The following is an 18,551-nucleotide window of genomic DNA, read 5'->3' as shown; positions in this document are numbered from 1 at the left end:
GACATCTTTAACAGTATGTGTAATAATATTATAAGCATTAAAACATCATATACGGTATCATACTATTTATTTCTTTATTCACGTAATATTTCGGCTTATATAGTGAGAGCCATTATCAAACTGATAAAACCGTTCAACTGATAAAATGGTTTTATCAGTTTGATAATGGCTCTCACTATATGAGCCGAAATATTACGTGAATAAAGAAATAAATAGTATGATACCGTATATGATGTTTTAATGCTTATAATATATATATATGTATATACATAAATACACGCACCTTTTTATATTTGATTAGTCTCTAAAATACAGTTTTTTATTTATTACAGGTTTTACTGAAGTTGTAGAAAATGGGGCTGATTGTTGATAGGCCTAAGGCTAGCGGCTCAGGAGCATCTAATGATGGCAACACCTCCAGAAGAGCCCTTCAGAATAAACAATTGTTTTCTGAAATAACAGGACTTAATTTTGAACTTATAAAAATGCTCCATGTTGTTCTGACTTGTATTTCATGTGGTTTTGAGGTTGATGCAGATTTATTCAGGGAATACTGTACACATACAACTAGGTTTTATGTGGAGTGCTATCCATGGTACTATATGCCGCAGAGCATTCACAAAATGTTAATTCATGCTCCCAGTGTTGTTGATTACATGACCTTACCAATTGGGCTCTTAAGTGAAGAAACTATAGAGGCCCGGGATAAAGATTTTAAAAAGTATCATGAGCATTTTACACGCAAGTGTGACCGTACCAAATGTAATGAAAACTTATTTAAGCGATTATTTTGCTCTAGTGATCCAGTCATTTCTCCACTAAGAACAATAATTAGTACTAAAAAGAAGGTTTTGCCAGAAGGTGTTCTGCAATTGTTAAAAAACAGTGTTTAGATGTTCTTATGGATTTTTACATGCCAAATTTTGGTTTCTTATTTTTTTATTAATAATCTTATTGATTATTATTAAAATTCAAATTTATGCATTGCAAATTAAAATTGTCAGTATTCTATAATTAAGATAAATTAAAAAGTTCCCACATACATTAATTTGGAACACCAGAGCATTAAAAATTCTATTTTTTTGGTAGTTTGCAGTAAATAAGTCAAGAATTTGTATAAAATTGATTGTCACTATAAAAAGCTTGTTGCTATGCATAATAAGATATCCATAGCAACCAAACTTAATACCATAATATAAAATGCATACCTCGTATTAGCACTCTTACCAAATTTAGTATATATGACACAAGTAGGTTAATGCTACGCCAAAAAGGTATCCATAGCAACCAAATAAAAAATAACTCCTTCATAAGAAGCGCAGATCTTGTACTGGTGCTCGTGGCAAACTTAGTATGTATAGCACACATAACAAGTCTGCAACTACGAAAAGTAGGTTGTTACTATGCAAAAATTAGACATCCATAGTAACTAAATAAAAAATAACATCTTAATAAGAGGCGCAAACCCTACACTGGTCCTCATGCCAATTTTAGTGTATATAGCACACATAAAAAATCTACAACAACAAAAAGTAGGTTCTTGCTATGCAAAAAAATAGGTGTCCATAGCAACTGAATAAAAAATAAAGCCTTCATAAGAAGGTCAAACTTTATATTGGAATCTCATGCCAGAAAAAGCGAAAACGTCAAGCTGAATTTTATAGAAAATATAATATCGCTAAATCTGTAAGCAAAAATTGTCAAATCACTTGGATCTCGTGAATGCTATAAAAGAAACCATCGGGACGGACGCCCAAGAAAAATATCACAAAGACAAGATCAAAAAATTGCTGAAGAGCTTAAAAAAGATCCATTTTTGTCATCCACAAAATTAACCGAAAAACTTGAACTACAAATCTCCAATCGCAGTGTGCAACGAAGAGCTAACGAAGAAAAATTTTTTTCTCGAATACCTACCAAGAAACCACTAAATTCTTTTAAAAACCACTTAAACTTTAAAAAAATAGAATGCTAGGACTTGCGTTTGCCAAAGCACACCAAAATCGGACTGTAGACCATCGGAAAAACATACTTTTTAGTGATGAATTAAAATATAATCTTTTTGGAAGCGACGGCAAGAAGCGAGTGTGGAGACTAAAGAACATCAGATACAATACTAAATATACCAAGAGTGTTAAGCATGGAGATGCCCCTAAAATGGATTTTTCAACAGGATAATGGCCCCAAATATGCGTCAAAAATTGTAAAACAATAGTTTAAGGAAAAGAATATCATCGTAATAGAGTGGCCCACACAAAGCCCATAAAGTTTCTGGGAAATAATTGACAATAAGATTGAGCGTGCAAATGTGAAGACCAGTGAGGAATTATTTAAACAAACCAAAAAAGCCTGGGTAAAAATTGATATGAGAATTGTTGACTCAATAATTGAGTTTATGCCTCGAAGAATGAAAGCAGTAATTGAAAGTAAAGGAGGTCCTACCTAATATTAAGTTAATTTTTGAAGTTTTTTGAAAAATAATAAGTTAATTTCTGAAATTTTTTGAGTTTTCAGTCAATTTTTTGAATGCCCACCTTGTTTTGTTCAAAGAAAAATGTAGTTTATTAAAGAAAATGTGATATAAAACTTTTTTGGTGATTTTTAGTATGATTCAATAGTTTATTAAATTTTGTTCACAACATCATAAACTACTTAAAAACATGTTCAACTAATTTACTACTTTTTTTCAGTTTTCAACTTTTGTTTTAAATTTAAGTTTGTTCACCATGTTTTATCCGATACTGTAGAAAAAGGCTTTCTGCTTTAAATTAGCCCCTGGCCCCAAAAAGTCTTAATCTGCCACTTGTCCCGACGCAAAATAAGCAAATGAGATCCTGCTGTACTGACTGGGGATCAAAAATTAGGCAACAATTTACCTCCTGTCAACTCTTATCATAAGTAACGGGTGACCCAAGATAAATGGCATAGGTAGTATTTTTATTATAACTTTCTTATTTTTTAAGCTAGAAAAGTGAATTTTTTTTTAAAAGATTTATTATTAAATTCTCTACAAAATGACATGATTTATTTACTGTAAATAGTCTCCATTATTTTTTTGACATACGATATAAGCGATTGGTCCAACTAGTACAACTTTCTAAGGCTACATTTACTCTAATGTTTTTTACAGCTCGTTTAAGTTCTTGAATTAATGCTAATTTTGATTTGATTTTATTCCATTTCATTTGGTGAATGAGTTCATCCCATATTGAGTAATCTAAAGGATTGAGATCGGGGGAATTCGGAGGCCAGTGGTTTTTGTCAATAAAAGCAGGAAAATTATCATGACACCATTGTTGAGTTAAATGATGCGTATGTGAGGTTGCTCCATCTTGTTGAAATGTCCAATCATCACCAAACATCTCGTTTCTATATTTCAAGGCCACTGACAACACTTTTTTTATATACCAGTCATGATTTACTGTATCTTTGTCCAAAATAACCAGTGATGTAACACCTTTTGAACAAGCTCCCAACCAAACCATTGCCTTTTGAGGGAATTTTTGTTTCTGTTTAATACCACTACCTTTATCAGCTTCATTACGATTAGTGGACCATATGCCATCATTTTGGGCATTGTACATACCAATTAAATCAAAAAAATTTTCATCTGAAAACAGAATTTTCAGTGTTTGTTCTTTTCGAAAATGGTTTCTTATCCAATTTGCAAATTTAATTCTCTTGACTTTTTGACCATTTGTAAGCAGTGGTTCAACTCTGTGTTTGTATGCCTGCAAATTGAGATCCTTTTGAAGTATTTTTTGAACATTGGTTCTGGAGATATTGAGTTCATTAGCTAATTTTCGAGATGAAATCCTCTTTTTACGTTTCAGACGACTTCTGATTTTTTGATTGTTTGTATTTGTTCTAACTGATCTTGGACCACCTGATGGACATTTCAACTCGAAGGAGCCTGTCTCTCTTATCATTTGACACCACCGATTTATTGTACGAAACCCAATGACACCCTTAATATCAGCAAATACTTTTGATGGACCATCACCATTTTGGTATTTAGAAAGTACAAGTTTTTTCAAATATTTAGATTTCATTATCTACAAATAAAATTAAAAACCATAAAACAAAGCCATCATGCCAAATTTATAGAGAATTTAATAATAAATCTTTAAAAAAAAAAAAATTCACTGTTTTAGCTAAAAAAAAAAACAAAGTTATAATAAAAATACTACCTATGCCAATTATCTTGGGCCACCCGTTATAAGATAAATGTTCTTTCTGAAAATTACTCATTTTTTACATTTTAAGTGTATCGGCTGCACCAGTCTAGCTACAGTAAAAAACAGCTTTATTAAATGTGATAAAACGAAGCTTTTAATACATTTTGAATATTATGTAATGTATTTAACAATTAGCATCATCTTTTTATTTTAATAAAAAATTACGAAACTTACCAGGCGGTAATTTTTAAAACTTTAACGGTGTATTTTACTTTTACAACACAAGTTTACATAATTCAGATTACAATGAACAAAACAGAAATATAATGAAGACTCCACGGGAAGAAATGGCAGGGTCACATCTTGAAAATTTTGACATTTTACACTTTCCAACTTTATAAACAATATTACTATACCTTTTAGTTGAATTCAAATCAAATGAACGATTGGATGTACTTTTAAAGTTTGATGGAAGTAAATCCTTTTATTTTATTATACATTTTATTACATGTCCCCGAAAAGACAAGTTTTTATGAACTCAAATAATATTCGCAACTTTTAATAGACAAAAACCAAGTTTACCGTATCTATTTTTTGAATATCAAGACATACATAAGGTTTTAAGTCTTTGTTTTTTAAAATTATCGCTGGTGATTTAGTGTGGAATGCAAGAAGCGAACTTGAGTCAAGTTCGACTTGAACTTTACATTGTAACCAATAGCGGCAAAGTATGGGTTTTCCCCTGAAAAAATACTCTGCCGCTATCTTAATATATATAAAGGGCAATGTGTGTTCGTGTGTGTTTGTTTGTTCTCTATAGAAATCCAAACCGCCGGACCGATCTCGATGAAATTTGGCATGGGGGTAGTCCTCGAGGGGGAGAAGGTTCTTAGCTGGGTTTTGACCCCGTACCCCGACCCCCGGGGTCAGGGAGAACCATTTTTTGGGCCCATTTTTGGGCCCATTTTTGTGTACAGATATCAGGTAAGCCAGTTTAAATATTGGCCCGGGCAACGCCGGGTAACACCAGCTAGGTATATATAAAGGGCAATGTGTGTTTGTGTGTGTGTTTGTTTGTTTGTTTGTTCTCTATAGAAATCCAAACCGCCGGACCGATCTCGATGAAATTTGGCATGGGGGTAGTCCTCGAGGGGGAGAAGGTTCTTAGCTGGATTTTGACCCCGTACCCGACCCCCGGGGTCAAGGGGGCCCAAAAATGGGATCCAGTGTGGCTCTGCAGCCTCAGCCGTGCAATTTGGCAAAACCTAAAAGCTTCCTACCTGTGGAGGAGTGTCAGAACACTTCATTTGACAACAAACATGAGGGTAAAGTTGTCTGGTGATCTGTCAGCAGGAGCCTTTTCCAACCAGTTCCTTGCCTTGGGCAATGGTGAGGCACCAGTTGATATGCAGACAGGGCTCATTAAATTCCCTGCCAACTTTTGCACACTGGTGAATTCTGCAGAGGAACTCATTGTCAAGGTGTTTCCCAACATCCAGCAGAGTTTCACCAGACATGACTGGATCTGTGAGAGAGCTATTCTGGCTCCCAAAAATGAGTCTGTCACCAAGATCAATATGCAGATCCAGAAAATGCTCCCAGGCAATGAAAAGTCCTGCAACTCCATTGACATGGTTATGGACCCCAGTGAAGCTGTCAACTATCCAACAGAATTTCTGAACTCTGTAGAACCATCTGGATGTCCTCCTCACATTCTTCACCTGAAAGTTGGAGCACCAATCATTCTTCTTCGCAACCTCGACAGTCCCAAGCTCTGCAATGGAACTCGACTCATCATCAAAGCTATCCTTTCAAACTTGATTGAAGCAACTATACTGACTGGATGTGGCAAAGGTGAGAATGTCTTCATTCCAAGGATTCCAATGATTCCCAATGACCTCCCATTAGGTTTCAAGCGCCTCCAGTTTCCAGTCAAGCTGGCTTTTGCCATGACCATTAACAAAGCCCAGGGACAGTCACTCAAAGTGGCTGGCATCAATTTGGAACAGCTCTGCTTTTCTCACGGCCAGCTCTATGTTGCCTGCTACAGAGTTGGATCTCCACGAAATCTTTTCATTTTAACTCCAGAAGAAAAAACCAAGAACATTGTCTATCAGAAGGCTCTTCAGTGAAAGAAATCTTCTTTAAAGAAGTCCTATTAAAAGAAAACAATAACAATCCAATGTGAATAAATTACCCATGATTTAACTTTTGTAACATGTTCAACTTTTTTTTCCAGTGTGAGAGAACAATTTAATTGAAAAATTTGAGTAAACATTCTTTTGGAAATTCTTAATTTGTTGTTTTTAAGTGGAAAATAAACAAAATGTCTTTTTCTTCCTTAATGTCTTTCAGTTATTTCATAGCTTCAACCAACAGGGTCACATTTGGTGGGATTATTGTGCAACACTAAAAAATATTGCACAATCTTACTGTGCATAGCCCAAAATTAGTATAACAAAGTTCCAGATGCTCATTTACTTTTAAATATTGGCCCGGGCAACGCCGGGTAACTCCAGCTAGTTAGTTATAATGTAAAGTTCAAGTCGAACTTGACTCAAGTTCGCTTCTTGCATTCCACCTTAAGTTAATGTAAATAAAATAATGAAAATGGCGACACTTGGAATACCATTAGAAGTGCCAAAGAAATCCAAGAAAAGAAAAAGTAAGGGAAGACTGCGTGAAAATATAAAAAAACAAAGACTAGCATCGCATAAAATAGGACTTGAATGTAATAATAAAAGGTTAAAATGCTTCGAAATTGTTAAATAAGAAGATAGAAAAGTTTTATTGAGATATTTTAACTCTCTATCGAGCAAGGATGCTCAAGATTCGTATCTTGCTAGCTTAATAACTTTAAATAACGTTTTAAGAAGAATACCACGAAAAATTAATTCAAAAGGTTATAATAGCAGTTACAAATATAAATTTTTTATTACAAATCTTGAAATACTTACGAGTGAGAGTTCGTTTGTTCATGTTTGCTCTTCTGCATTTATTTCAATTTTTGGCATAAAGAAGGGAAGATTGGAGACCATTAAAAGAAGCCTTTTGACTACAGGTAAATTTTATGTTTTCATTGAATATAAAATAATTTTTTTATTGGAAGTTTTCATATATATAAAAGTTCTGTTTTTTCTCATTTCAGCTCTCTCTCCCCAGGATAGAAGAGGTCAACACAAGAATCAGTATAATAATTTTACTCCTAAACTAAAAAATAAAATATGTGACCACATTTCTTTTTTCAGAGGTCGAGAGTCCCACTATTCTCAAAAAAAAAAAACTAGACGACTATATCTTTCTCAAGAATTAAATATAACCAAGATGTATGACCTGTTTAAAATCAAATATGCGAATGATAAATTGTCATATGAATATTATTGCAACATATTTAACACTAGTTTTTACATTTCATTTGGGTACCCAAGGACTGGCACGTTTTCTAAATGTGATGAGTTTAAAATTAAAATTGATGCAATAAAAATTAAACTATCTTTTAATTCAGAATGTACAAAGCTAGGAAAACAACTGCATGAGCTAGAACTACAGAAAGAACAGCACCACAAGGATGCAGAAATATTTTATGTTAGGAAAAGAAATGCTTGGTTTAAATTACAAAGGGAGAAAAAATTTGTGGCAATTGCTTCTGGTTTTCAAAAAAATCTTAACCTACCAAATCAATTAACCAATTACTTTTACTACAAACGAAAATTAGCATTTTTTTCGTTTAATATTCATGTGCTTTCAAGTAATGAAGTTTATTAGTATTGTTATGATGAAACTGTAGCTAAAAAAGGGGCTGATGAGGTAACTTCCATGTTATATGATTTTTTTATAAAACATTTAGACAAAGACGTTAGATCTGTAGAGCTGTTTTCTGATTCATGTGCTGGCCAAAACAAAAACTATACATTAATTCGTTTTATGGATGTACTTATTCATGAAAAAAAAAGGTTTGCAACTTTATTAAAGTTACATTTCCTGAATGTGACCATTCTTATATAGAATGTGATAAAGATATGGGGTTAATTAATTGCTAAACATTCACTAGTATTCCATCAGGTTGGATTGAAACATTCAAAAATTCTCATAAAAGACCCACTCAATTTCATGTTATAGAATTAATGCAAGAAACAGTTAAAAGTGTAACTGATTTTATGAGACAAATTTATAAGAATAAATGTCCAATTCCAACTCGTCCATTTAATGAAATGTGTTTCAGAGGAGACTCCAGTAGCATTATATTTCATTGTGATTCATGGAATGTATTATTGTTAGAAACAAAATTAAAAAATAATAGGAAGTACACTAACAATAGAAAGATCCCTATTTTATATAATGCAAAACATAGCATCTCTGTGGCGAAGTACAGAGACCTACCAGTATTAAAAAGTTTTTCATCCAATACTCAGTTTTACGATTCTTTGTCATACAATGTGGCAGTTGTTAAGACATTCCATGAAAATATTGATTCTGAAGATGAAGAATAAATAGACTTCTTATTTAACTTGAAGTTTGTTTTCAATTTGTTTTTTCTTATTGTTTCTTGGAAGATTTATAATCTTGTAATATGTTTCTTATTTCAAACTTAATTTACAACAGTTATATAATTAATGATCTCAAGATATTGAATATATCTTGTGACTATTAGTCAAGATATGAGAATAAAATTTATAAAAAATAATTCTCTATTGTTTGTAATTCATTAAATTTTAAAGCCCCTTTATTGTCAGGTAAGAAACTTTTCATTCAATAACTGTTTTTGCTTACAGTTTTTTGTCACCTGTATACAGTGACGGATTAAGACTTTTCTGAACCCAAGGGCATATATATATATATGTATATATATATATATATATATATATATATATATATATATATATATATATATATATATATATATATATTTTAGAGGCCTTTTTTATGTGCCAGTGTCTATAAGTGACTTAAAAAAAGGCCCTCTATAATATATGGGGCCTCTAAATTTGTGGTGCCCAAGGCTTTAGCCCCCTAGCGCCCCTTAATCTAGCACTGTCTGTTTAGGTAAAGTTATACAGGTATTTGTTTAACCTTAGAATGAATAACAAATTGAACTTTGTCAGCAACACTAAAAATATTTTTAACTTTAGTTTGATCCCAAAGACTATTACATTGTCAATATTAGGTCACAGTGAGGAGGATGTTTGGTAAAAATAGCTTCAGCCTAATTTTATTTATAAGCTAATATAAAATAATTGATGTTTTAGCTTTTCGATATATCTAAAAACAAATAAAATAATAAAACGCATTTTACCGGAGAAAAAGTGGCAGAGTCCATAAAAATCCTCGTTTAAAAAAGAAAGTCTGTGAAAAAAATTATTATTTTCAAATTAAAAATAGAACTTAAAATTGCATAAAAAATTAGTTACTTTTGCAATACATCTTAAAAATTGATATATATATATATTTATATAAAAAATTGATATATAATTGATATATATAAATTGATATATGATATAAAAATGTACATCTTTTCCCTAAAAATAAAAAAGTTATATAGGTTTAAAAGTTTAAAAGAGATTTTTCCGCAAAATGATAAAATGTGACCCTGCCGTTTCTTCCCGTGGAGTCTTCAAATATTTTAAAACAAACTTGATATAAAAGGACCTTGCTTTATTAAGTCAATATTTCTCGAGATTTTACTTTCAAGATAAAGTATATTGTCTATCCAAGTTACGTTTTTGTTAAGGAGTACACCTAAAAATTTTAAAGATGGTTTTCTGTTTATATATATATATATATATATATATATATATATATATATATATATATATATATATATATATATATATATATATATATATATATATATATATATCGTGGTAACGGAAAATACGCGAAAGTCATATATATAATCGATTAGTGGTAAGAGAAATGTTAAACGAGAACGAGGGTGTTGAAAACAAGTAATTTATTTATTTACGTTTTAATTATTTTATTAAGTACTAAATTAAGGTTTTTTATATTAAGGATTATACTAACAATGAATATATCTAAAACAATGCATAACAATGAAGCTAATTTGACAAAATTAATATCACCTATTTTTGAAATTTTGAAATATAATAAAAATGATTATAATTTTTTGACTGAAATAGATATTAACTGCTTAAATAATGAATAATATAAACCAGAAGAATTTAAGAGAGAAAAACGTAACAAAGATTTAAACATTTTAAGTATTAATATACGGTCAATGAACAAAAATTTAAAATCATTTAAACATTTTTATTATTCTTTAAATTATCTTTTTGATATAATATGTATATCAGAAACTTGAGAAGATGCAAATTCGCCCATGCCCGAAAATTCCCTTTACAATTTAGATTCATATAAAATGATGTCAACCACGTGTAATCAGCAAGGGAGGTGGCGTTGCAATATATATTCTTGATAAATTTGAATTAAAAAAAAACAGCAAATTTTCAAAAACAAATAAACATATTGAAACTTTGTGCATTGAAGTGTTAAATCTCTGATAAATCCTGTATCTGATGTACTCCTGATAAATCGTTTTTAATCTCCTCATTAATCGACCGCCATGTGGTAAACAAGTTAACTTCCTTAATATCTTATGAAATTTTGTCTCAAATGAGTAAACAAAACAAGCACGTTTTCTTTGCGGGAGATACAAATATGGACGCATTATGTTATGAAAAATTTGCAAACATAAAAAACTTTTTCAACTTACTATTTGAATTTAATGTATTACCCACCATATTTAAACCCACACGCATTACTAACCAATCATCTTCTGTGATTGACAATATTTTAACAAACAGTTCCCTAAATATTAAATTTGAAACAATCCTTTTTATTGCAGACTTTTCTGATCATTTTCCGGTTTTCCATATAGCACGCGAAGTATTATCTAATATTGACAATAAAAAAAATCTTTGTGACTTGCAGAAATCTTTCTATAAAAAACCTGAATAATTAAAAAAAAAACTCCAATAGAACTCAACAGATCCTAATATTGCGTTTGATAATTTCTCAAGCACATTTCAAAATATCTTTGATAATATATGCCCAAAAATAACTACAGAAATAAAAAATAAAGGATATAAGAATCCATGGATGACAATAACTTTAATTAAGGCATCAAAAAGAAAACAAAAACTTTACGTAAAATTTTTAAAATCAAAAAATAAAGATGATGAAAAAGTCTACAAAAATTATAAAAAGTTTTTTCAACATTATATAAAAGAAGCAAAAATAAGATATTTTTCTAATCAGCTTAATAAGCATAAATTCGATATAAAAAGGACTTGGGCTGTTATAAACCAACTAACAGGAAGCGAAAAAAAGAAGCATACTTGCTTACCACAAAAATTAATTTCCGATAAAAAAATTATGACAAGTGAAACAAATATATGTTAAGAATTTAACAAATATTTTGTTAATGTAGGCTTCTAACATTGCTTCTAACATTGCGCAACCAAATCAAACATTTAATAATTTTTTGGGAGAAAAACCCAACACTAGTATAAATAATGAAAAGATAACTAAACTTGAATTTAATAAAAAAATTATTGAACTTAAACGCTACAAGTCATGTGGATATGATGGTATTTCCAGTAATGTAGCTATTTATGTTATGGACAGAATTTGTAAACCTTTATTTTATATCATCTTCATTTGAAAATAGTATATTCCCTAACAAACTTAAATTAGCCAAAATTAATCCCTATCTAAAAAAAGATGATTGCAATAATATTTCTAACTACCGACCTATTTCTCTACTCCCAGTTTTTTCAAAAGTATATGAGAGAGTAATTTATAATGAATTTATAATATATATATATATTAACGATATGCATAAAGCTTCCCAAAAAATATCTACAATTATGTATGCTGATGATACAAATTTATTTTTTAATCATCCTGATGCAAAGACTTTGTTTGAAACTATGAATATTGAACTCAAAAATTTCAACCTCTGGTTCATAGCAAATAAATTATCCTTAAATTGTAAAAAAACTAGCTTTACTCTTTTTCATAAAAAAAAACAATCAATTAATCTTCCGTTAAAGCTGCCTAAACTATTTATTAATAAAAATCAAATTAAACGTGAAAAGTACACAAAATTTTTGGGAGTACTTCTGGATAAAAATTTGTCATGGAAAAACCATATTGGTCATCTTGAAACAAAGGTGTCCTCTGTAATAGGTGTTTTGTATAAGTCAAGACCTTTTCTCGAAAGTAAATCACAAATATGCTTTACTTTAGTCTTGTACATAGTCAGCTTTTGTACGCAAATATGGTATGGGCCAGCACCCATAAAACCAAATTGCTATAATTGCAAAGTCTGCAAAACCATGCATGCAAAGCAATTAATTATTTAAATAGGTTAGTAAACCCGGCCCCAGTGATGAAAAGCATGATGGTTCTAGATATTGAGAAACTTAACACATTACAGATATTAATTTTTATGTATAAGTATAAAAACAAACTTTTACCAAGCGTTTTTTCAGATAACTTCCTGATAGCATTTTCTGAAAAATATAATCTGCGTTCAAATACCAGGAACGACTATCAACTTGGAAAAATTAAATCACAGCAGTCAAGTTTTCTAATTACAAACCGTGGTCCATCAATATGGAATCGTTTCCAAAATAATAATATTAAATGTCTTTAAATAATAATCGTTTCCAAAATAATAATATTAAATGTATTAAATTGTTTAATGTCTTTGGCTTTGCAGAAATGGAGGTTTACTATTTATATTCTCATATATAAAAACTAAGTAAAATATTTGGTTCCATTACATTTTTATTAATTTATCACAATTTTTCAGACTAGCTACAGCTCTGAAATTTTCAGCGCTTGTATAGTCCTGGTGAGCTTCTATGTTTAAATTGTTTCCAGAGGCGAAGACCCGGGAAAGGGTTGTATTGTACATACCCGCTTTTTTGCTGCAAAATCTTGCAACTGAATTTTTACTGCTCTCCAAAATAGCTAGAGCTTTAAAACTTTCAACGGTTGTATAGTCCCAATAATGTTGGAATGTTAAAAATTGCGGGGGAGGGGAGGATCAAAATTAAAGCGTACGTACTTTATGGAGAAGTTAATTTTTAGGATTGATTCCTTAAATTATGTCTTCTTTTGATTTCAACAAAAGCATTGTTTCCCAATCACGCAATTTTATTTGTATAAAACCGTCTCTTTTTTCCCATTAACTTACTGACTCAGGGACTAATTAACTGCTCTCTTACAACTTCGGGTAAGTAATGAATATAAAGAAAGGAACAGGAGAAAAACTGCCTTTGAGTTAAACTAACGACAAGTTTACAGTAAAAATTAGTTCGATAATGACCTCTTTTTTTTAACCGACTCATTCAAAACAACTCAAATTTTGCAATAAAAAACTCTTTCATTAAAATTTAAGATTTGGCTATTTAATGTTAACATGTTAGTAAAAGTTTAACTATATTTTTTAATTATAATTAAGACAACTATTACGTTATTAAGATAATTATTTGACAAATATAATAAAAAGTGTTGCTAAAATCAATGTGAAATCAATGTAAAAATCGTTTATATTATTAATAATTATTTCAAAGTTGAAATATTTCTGCATAATATTAAACTTTGTAAAACTGCATAATATTAAACTTTATAAGCATACTCAAAAGCATGGGATGTAACCGGTTTCTTTGTTCATCTTGTATAATTCCTGCTACACTAAATAAACTTTCGGATGCAACTGAAGTTGCACTTAAGCACAAAATCATTTTACAAGCTAGCGTTATAAGTTTATAGGTGTCACCTTCTGTTTGATAAAAAGCCACACACCCATTTTATTCTATAGCTAATTTGTTTCTCTCATTAACTATCATTAAATATCCATCATACTTTTCGAGTTCCAAGTTTATTTGATGTATTTGATCCACAAGCTGATCTGTACATGGTTTTATGAAAAATTTATCCGTTAATTGTGAAATATAAGTAATATTTTTATGTCTTGGTGCATTTCCATTACTCGCATTATTTGACAATTGGTTTGATGGAATTGATGGTGTTAAATGAATGGCATCTTGCGGTAAAAAACCAACTTGTTGCATGTGCAGTGTTAATATTTTTTTAATAAAATCTTTTGCTCAAATTATTAAACCAAGACGTTGGGTTATATTTTCTACAAATTCAAATTTTTTATATCAAAAATCAAGTTAAGTAGCTGCCACAAAAATATCATCAGTTAAAATATAATTTAGGCGACTTTTTAAAGAATTTAGTAACTGAAATTTTAATGCTTCTATTAGATCTGTAGAGAATTCCATATTAGTTATTTTACTATTCAATAAACTGTAAACAGCTGGAAATAATAAAGAAACTGTAGGATAATTTCCACCACTTAAGCTTATTGTCAAATCTTTTAGTGATTCAAACAAATTGAAAAAATCATTTATTATTTTAAACTCGTCATCTGAAGGCATACATTGAAATATGCATTCAGCAGCATTTTCATATTTCATAGATAAAAAAGCATCTTTATTTGAAAAAATTGAATCAAGTATATCATATGTTGGATTCCATCTTGTTTTAACATCTTGCACTAATTTTATCTTTACGTCATATTGTAATATATCTCGTTTTTCTGTAAGTCTTTTCGTTAATCCTATATTTTAATTGCTATATATATATATATATATATATATATATATTATATATATATATATATATATATATATATATATATATATATATATATATATATATATATATATATATATATATATATATATATGTATATATATGGCCGCCCACAGGATTTTTTGATGTTTCAGATATGGCACTTTCACGCATTGTGTTAACTTCAAACTCAAGTATGTTCATGTCTTTGACAAATTAGGAGACTTAAGAAAATAATCGCGAAGATGGAGGTCTGGGAACAAAAATACTCTAAAATTTTACCCCCTCTCCCCAAATGTGAGGGCAGTTATGTAGTAAAATTTTCAACTTTACTATTTTATAATAAATTTAAATTCATCTACAGGTTTTTCATTTCATTTAATAAGTTTGTAAATTACAAAATTTATTACCATGCAAATTTACAACCCCCATATTTTAAGGGGGGGGGGGGCGAAAAGTTTGCTTGGTAATAATTTTTGTAATTTACAATTTTTTTAATGAAATTTAAAATCCGTCGATGAATTTAAATTTAGTATAAAATTGTAAAGTTAAAAAACTTTAGAGTATTTTTGTTCCCAGGCCTCCACCACCGCGATTTTTTGCAAAGCCTCGTCATTTGTTATAGACATGAACATACTTAAGTTTCGAGTTAGCACAATACGTGAAGTGTCATATCTGAAATATCAAAAAATCCGGGGTGGCTCTGTAAAAAAAAAAAAAATAAAAAAAATAAAAAAAAATATATATATATATACATACATATATTGTTAATATTCTGAGCCAACGACACTGGGGGCGGGGAGCATGTGCTTCTCCACACCTTTTTTTTCCTCAGAAAATTCTATAGCGTCTCCCCCCCCCTTCCCCCGTTGGCCCTGATATTATCATCATTTAATATAGAGATATTAAATAATAAAAAAAATTTGAAGTAAATAATGTAATGAATAATTTATGCTCTATCAATATCAAAAACATGACTTTTGAAAAACTTGTATAAAATAATTACCTTCACTATGTCTAAATAAACCAACTAATGATTTGCACTTTGCAATCAAGCTATTAAGTTTATCTTTAAGTAAATTAATTTCTTCATATTTTCGTGCTTCAGCTTCTGTTATCTCGATTGTTCGTAATTCGTCATCTTTATTAAATTTTTTTATATTTATGATATTTCTCCCTTTAACATAATAATATTTATTTATAACAATAATAAACATAATATTAAAAATAATTTAAAAAAGTACATACCCTTACAGTTAGTATATCGTTTGATATTAAATTTATTTAAAATATCGACTGCGCATGAATTTATTTTATGACCAACGGATGGAAAATATTTTAATAAAGGATCTAAATCTGTTAAAGCTTTTTTTATGTTAAATCCAGAGTCTGCTACAGCGTATAGAGCCTAAATTAAAAAAAACAACATAATATAATCCATAGTCTTCATGCGATATATTTTAAAAAAATGTAGGTTTCTACAAGCCTTCACTGTATTTGCAATCTTTGGGTTAATTTTCAATAATTTTGTACCTTATTTTCGATATTCCATTCTTGTAATATTTCTTTGATTTTTGAAGTGATGCATGGAGATTTAAGTGATTTGGTCAAGTGATATAAACCCAGAACTCGACTACAAAGACGATAATTTTTATCAACATTATGAAAAGTTGCACTTAAATAGGCTTCTTGCGAAATTGTCCAAAATATCGAAAAAGTCCAAATATCGTGTGTGTGGAACCATATGATAAATCGTTCTTATCTTTTTGTACATTTATCTTTACTTTTTCATACTTAAAACAACATAGTTATATATATATATATTTATATAAAATACTTACCATTTTCGGAACTAAAGTATATGATATTGTTTGTCGTTGTGGCAGTTTGCAATCTTGATTTAAACTTTTAACAAAATAAATAAATGATTGGTGATTTACAAGGCACATTAACATCGGCATATTTGCTTTGAGAAGGAAATCAAACAATTTCTAAGTTATAACTTCTTGTCTTTTTAATGTAAACCTTTTATTAATGAAGCTGTTTTCATCAACTTCTATTTCTTCCTTTTTTTACAAATCTAAATCGTAAAGAACATCTAGTTCTTGTCTTTTGATATTACAATTTGATGGTCCAAATATTTTATGAACAGATTTTAAATGCCCAATTATGTTGCTTGTGGAATCGCTGGACCATTTTATTTTTCATTTACAATTGTCCTCGGGATACTTTGTTTTACAATGTTGACATATTACAAATGTATTATTTTTTTGAGGCAAATTTACATGATCCCAAACAAATGCCTTACATGCTCTAAATTTTCTTTTTTCCCCAAAATGTGAAAGTTTATGTTAATTATACGTATTTGATTCATAAAACGTAATTAAATATTTTTAATATGCCGCGTTTCATTAGTGTTTTTCCGTTAAAAACTGTTTCGCAAGTTGCGGTGCGAAAGAGTTTCATTTCGAAAGAAATTTGGTTTTTTATCATTATTTCAAAAAATAAAACCTTAAAATGTTCATATGTTGCAATACTGAAAATAAAATTTTATTATAAACATTTTGGTAATAAAAATTTTATTTTTTACAATTATATCCGTTTGGCCAACAAATTTTTTTTATAGACTTCAAAACGTCTTTGAGCGAAAGAGCTCGTTCCGCAAGTGCGACTTCCGTAAGCACTACTTTCGTATATAGCAAAATAATTTTATTTCATAATTCAACTTGCAAAAGACGACATTTCGTAGGTGGCATTTGTGAAATAAACATCGACGGTTTTTTTTGTTTTGTAAAATTCGGTACGAAAAAAAAAATTCCTGATTCTCAATATCATTCCGAAAGAATTTTATTTTTCTGGAATTGTACGAAATATTCCGGTTAACAACTCTAGTCTAAACTATACATTTCAATCATTAACTCAAAACCTCATAAAAATGGCGATTGTGAAATGATCGCGACAATATTTTGTTTTATTTAAGTTAATTGATAATTTATTTGTACTAACCATTTTGTAAGTTTTCGTGTAAACTGAATTAAACAATATTTTTATATCATGATAAGGGTTAAACATATTTGTATCATCAGCAAACAAAATGTCGCTTTTAAATTTCAAGACTTGCTAAAATCATTAATATAAATTAAAAACAAAAGTGGTTCTAAAATTGATCCTTGGGGTATTCCACAGGTTATATTAATATTTTCAGTTTCTCTACAAATAAAAGTATTTAACTAAAAGTACAACTAAAAATGTATTGCTTTCTATTTGATAAATGCTGTTTAGGCGGTAGTGGTGTACAGTGATGGATCCAGAATTTTTTGAGATTGAGCTAACCTCCAAACATGGAGCAAACTCCAAATATTTGTATGTTTATACTAATGTCAAATAATGAGGCTTTGCAAAAATTGCGATGATTGGGGGCTGGGAACGAAAAAGCCCTTTGACTTCATCCCCTACCCCTAAACCCCCTCCCTAAACGTTTATAAATTAAATGATTATATAATTAAATAAAAACTCAAATATTTTAGTGAGACTTTTGCCTTACGTAAGACAAAAGTCTCACTAAAATATTTGAGTTTTTATTTAAAAACGTTCAAAAGACGTGTCCACTGGGTCTGTAATTACAGACCCAGTTTTGGACGTCTTTTAAACGTTCAAAAGACGTCTTTTGGTGCCATTATGATGAAGCCATTATGATTATGA

The 18,551-nt window shown here is 29.8% G+C and overlaps 1 protein-coding gene across 1 annotated transcript; it reads left to right on the top strand.

Annotated features, from left to right (window-relative positions):
* Positions 1-5,497: 5,497 nt before the first annotated feature.
* On the top strand, positions 5,498-6,310 carry LOC136078842 (ATP-dependent DNA helicase PIF6-like). The gene has a single exon (XM_065794657.1). It carries the CDS (start codon positions 5,498-5,500, stop codon positions 6,308-6,310), a length of 813 nt encoding a protein of 270 aa, XP_065650729.1.
* Positions 6,311-18,551: the final 12,241 nt, after the last annotated feature.

Source organism: Hydra vulgaris, chromosome 03 (genome assembly GCF_038396675.1).
Source record: "Hydra vulgaris chromosome 03, alternate assembly HydraT2T_AEP".
Taxonomy (NCBI): Eukaryota; Metazoa; Cnidaria; class Hydrozoa; order Anthoathecata; family Hydridae; genus Hydra; species Hydra vulgaris.
This window is presented reverse-complemented; position numbering and strand designations above follow the sequence as displayed.

Coding starts and splice junctions, on each gene's coding strand:
- LOC136078842 (XM_065794657.1), top strand. CDS start 5,498: ATGAGGGTAAAGTTGTCTGGTGATCTGTCAGCAGGAGCCTTTTCCAAC.